The 3484-nt window shown below is 40.7% G+C and overlaps 1 protein-coding gene across 1 annotated transcript in view; it reads left to right on the forward strand.

Moving 5' to 3' along the window:
- MCOLN2 (mucolipin 2) overlaps positions 1-306 on the forward strand; it is a gene marked incomplete at its 5' end in the record, with an annotated part of 17399 nt that extends 17093 nt beyond the window's left edge. Inside the window, one exon of the mRNA XM_010283603.1 lies at positions 6-306. Coding sequence (XP_010281905.1) covers positions 6-42 — 37 coding nt within the window. The remainder of the gene's footprint in view (positions 1-5) is intronic.
- Positions 307-3484: the final 3178 nt, after the last annotated feature.

Here is a 3484-nt window from a genome sequence, read left to right on the forward strand (position 1 = left end):
TGCAGACAACAGAGTGATGACGACTTGATACTTATTAATTGATGATTACATGTTGAAATTCACCACTAATATATGCAAAGAAAGCATAGTTGCGTGGAGAATAATTCTCCAAATTGCAGCAAAACCCACTGTCTGGATCTGCCTTGCTGTGGACAGACTAATCTTACCTGATTAAGGTGTTGGGGGGAGAAAAGCTGCTCATGTGACATCAGCTGGCTGACCAGGAGGAGAGCCCAGAAGCTGTGTCTGGAGGAGAACTGTGAAGTACTCCGTGTTCTTGCCCCAAGTTCTGTCACATTAAAGAAGGCTGATCCCTGAGCATTGTCTGTGGGAGCTCTGTTTGCTAATAACCTCTAGGAGGAAGGAAGGTGGCCCTGAATCAGCTGTTGTTGCTAATAGGAAAAAGAATTGTATGAAAATATTTTTTTAAAAAACAATTCCATGTAAAAAGTATTAAATAAAAGTTATTCAAGAAGGGAGGAGTTTTTCACTTAGTGATGCATTCAGCCTGTAATTTCCACTTGGCACAATTTATTTCCCTGAAATAAATTTATGGAAAAACTACAAAGCTGCACAGCAGTGCAAAATAATTGCTATTCTCCCTCTTGTATATAATTTTAACACAAACTATCTGTAGATCAGTCTTGTCTTTATCAGCTTTACTAAAAACAAAAGCAGTTTGTTATCCTTCTTTTGTCTGTGAGTCTTTTCTGTTAGACCCACAATATTTGATGTGTACTGTGTCCAAATTAAACTTACTACTTTAGCTACAGGTAAATACTTTTTTTTTTGCATGGTTGGAAACTTCCATGGCAAGCATCATATGAAGTATGATGAAAAGATGCTTTTTTTTTTTTTTTCAGTATTGCACTGTTATGTTGCCATAACCTGGAGGACAAATTTGGGCAAAAACAATACTATGGAGTTGACTTGCCGAATTACTTCTATTTCAAGTACATGTTAATTGGAAGAAAATATGGAACAACTGAGTCTGGCAGTTGGTTTGTTCAGGTGATTTTATAGGTGTCTTTGGGATGGTCATTGGTGAAGTACTGTATTTTTCCCTTTGATCTTTATAAACATTTTCAACAAGAACAGAGCACTTTCTGTAGCTTTAAAGCATTTCCAGTATAGTACTGTTACCAGGTGCTTCTGAGAACTTTTGGTGTAACTGACTGCCCCTGGGGTGGGTGATCTATTGCATTAGATGCTCCACTTTGAATGAGTCTATCTGCTTCCTAAAAAAACCTGTCTGTAGCAGATGGTCTTCACTCCAGTCAGTGTGTGTTGGCTAGGACTTGGTCTTGATACGTGTTCTACTGCTAATGGTGGACTCTGGGTTCTGGCCTGATAGTGTTTCAAATGGCAAAGGCAGTTTGAAATACTGCCCTTGTATGAGTAAGGTGAGCGGCAGTTTTCCTTGGGTGTTTTTTTTCTCTCCTGAGAAACTGAAAAGTGGGGGAAAAACAGTGCTGGATTCACACCTTTTTTGGTAGGTTGAAAAATTTCTTTATCATGTCTGTCTTCATTCTCTGCCTTTCCTCTGGGATGTTTAAAGAGAGATTAATAAATGCAGCTTCTCCAGCAGAGTTTCTGGCCATCAGGTAAGAGCAGTAGTAACTGAGGTCTGGAAAAATGTGCTGTTCAAATCTTTCCTGCCTGGTGTTTGCCTTCCTGACAATGAATACTTGGTTTTGTTGGAAATTAATGCCATTTTGTCTTGTTTAGGCTGCAGCTAGATACCTACAAGAGATGGTTTTCATGTTGGTATTTCCATGCATCCAGGCACTGCAAAGTTTAATGCTGCTTTTGCCAAAATGCCTTTGGGACAGAGAGTCTTCTCCCCATCCCGGTCTGAGCAGTGCCTTGCTGTGGCCTCAGCTGTCACTACAGCTTGTGGATAAAAAAATTAAATTGCTACCAATAACCAAGACTTTACACTTAGCAAAAATTTTCTGTTGTGGGTTTGTTTGGTTTTTTTGATCAAACATGCTAATTGTGTGATCTAGAACAGATGATTACTGCCTCCCACTTGGGACAGAAGTCAACTTTTCTCCTAGTGTTCACGTGTAGAACTTGTTGGGGTCAATGTTAATCTTTTAGCATATGTTCAGGCCCTAGACAATCGAAGTGCTCTTCTGCAGAGTGCAGAAGTGATCAGCATTAACTGATTGCTAGCGGAGTTTCTTGGCAGTGTGCAATCCTGACTTAATGATGTGTAAGATGCTGGTGCTTTCTGTATTTGCTGCTGTGTTACTGGTAGCATTCTGGAACGTTTCTTTCCAAATCAAACTCTTCCCTGGTAAACAGGACCAAAATCTGTCACGTCTGAAAACTAATTGTATTTTCCTTACTATTCTACCTTCTGCCAGTACTTACAGAAATCTTAGGTTAGAGACTTGAACCTAGAAAAAGCAGATAATTAATGGTATGTTAGTGGATAATCAGTCATATAATGTGTTCTGGTTTGTGTTGCCCTGATGGGGCATACAGATACGTTGGGCAGTACCTGCTTCCAAGGCCTTTGCCTGGGCCTGAGTTCCCCATCTCTTGTGACTGTGCGATGTTGTTATTGCTGATGGTTGCGAACGGCCAACACCTGACTGCAGCAGGACAAGTCCTTGGGCTTGGGTTTGGGGGGTTTTTTTAATCTCTTTAATTTTTTTGCAGTGTTGTCTGAGGATAGCACACAGTGGAAGTACTTTCTGTTTTACAAACTGTGACGGGCTCATCGCTTTCTGAGGTCTAGTTCCTCTTTTCCCTATAGCAGGTGAGGTACATCCCGTCCCCTTGGCACTGCGAGCCATGGTGCCAGAGCCCCTGAGCTCTGACTCAAACTGCTGCTTTCCAGTTTAGTAGGACATCTAAAGGACGTTTAGGAGTGTGACCTGCCAAATCCATTGCTCAGATAAATACTTGGTCATGAGAGAATACTCGGGGAATGAGGTAAAGTATTATCAAGCAAAGGAATGTAGAAAATACTTCTTACTGATTTTAAGATTTAATTTCTATAACGGAATCATAAAGCTTTCTTGTGCAGTATTGATTTTTTTTTTGTTTTCAAAATCATATGAGCTGCTTGCTAGCTAGACTACTGCTTCGGCCCTACCATGTTAGAGCAGGTCACTAATGTATTGTAGAAACCAATTTGTGTCTTGACCATCTGTTTGCTGATAAGAGCCAGTTGCTGGAGCTTCTCATTGGCTCTCTATTCCAGGGAGGTTAAACTTAACCGGAAATCTGGCATATGTTGAATCTTAATTCTGTGCATTAACACAGATTTGAATACGGTTGCTGACTGATAGGTGGTCCCACTCCAGCTGCTAAGGGGGTGATGCACAGTAATGGAAGCAGAACCAGAGCATAAGCTTTTGCAAAGTGTTCTGAAAATCAGCTGTTGCTTTTGGTTGTCTTGTTCCCTGGGAATAAGAAGCTTTTGCTAATTGCTTATGGGACTTAACGAAAGGAGGAGAGAAACGGATGG

The sequence above is a fragment of the Phaethon lepturus genome, unplaced genomic scaffold (assembly GCF_000687285.1).
Source record: "Phaethon lepturus isolate BGI_N335 unplaced genomic scaffold, ASM68728v1 scaffold5643, whole genome shotgun sequence".
Classification (NCBI taxonomy): domain Eukaryota; kingdom Metazoa; phylum Chordata; class Aves; order Phaethontiformes; family Phaethontidae; genus Phaethon; species Phaethon lepturus.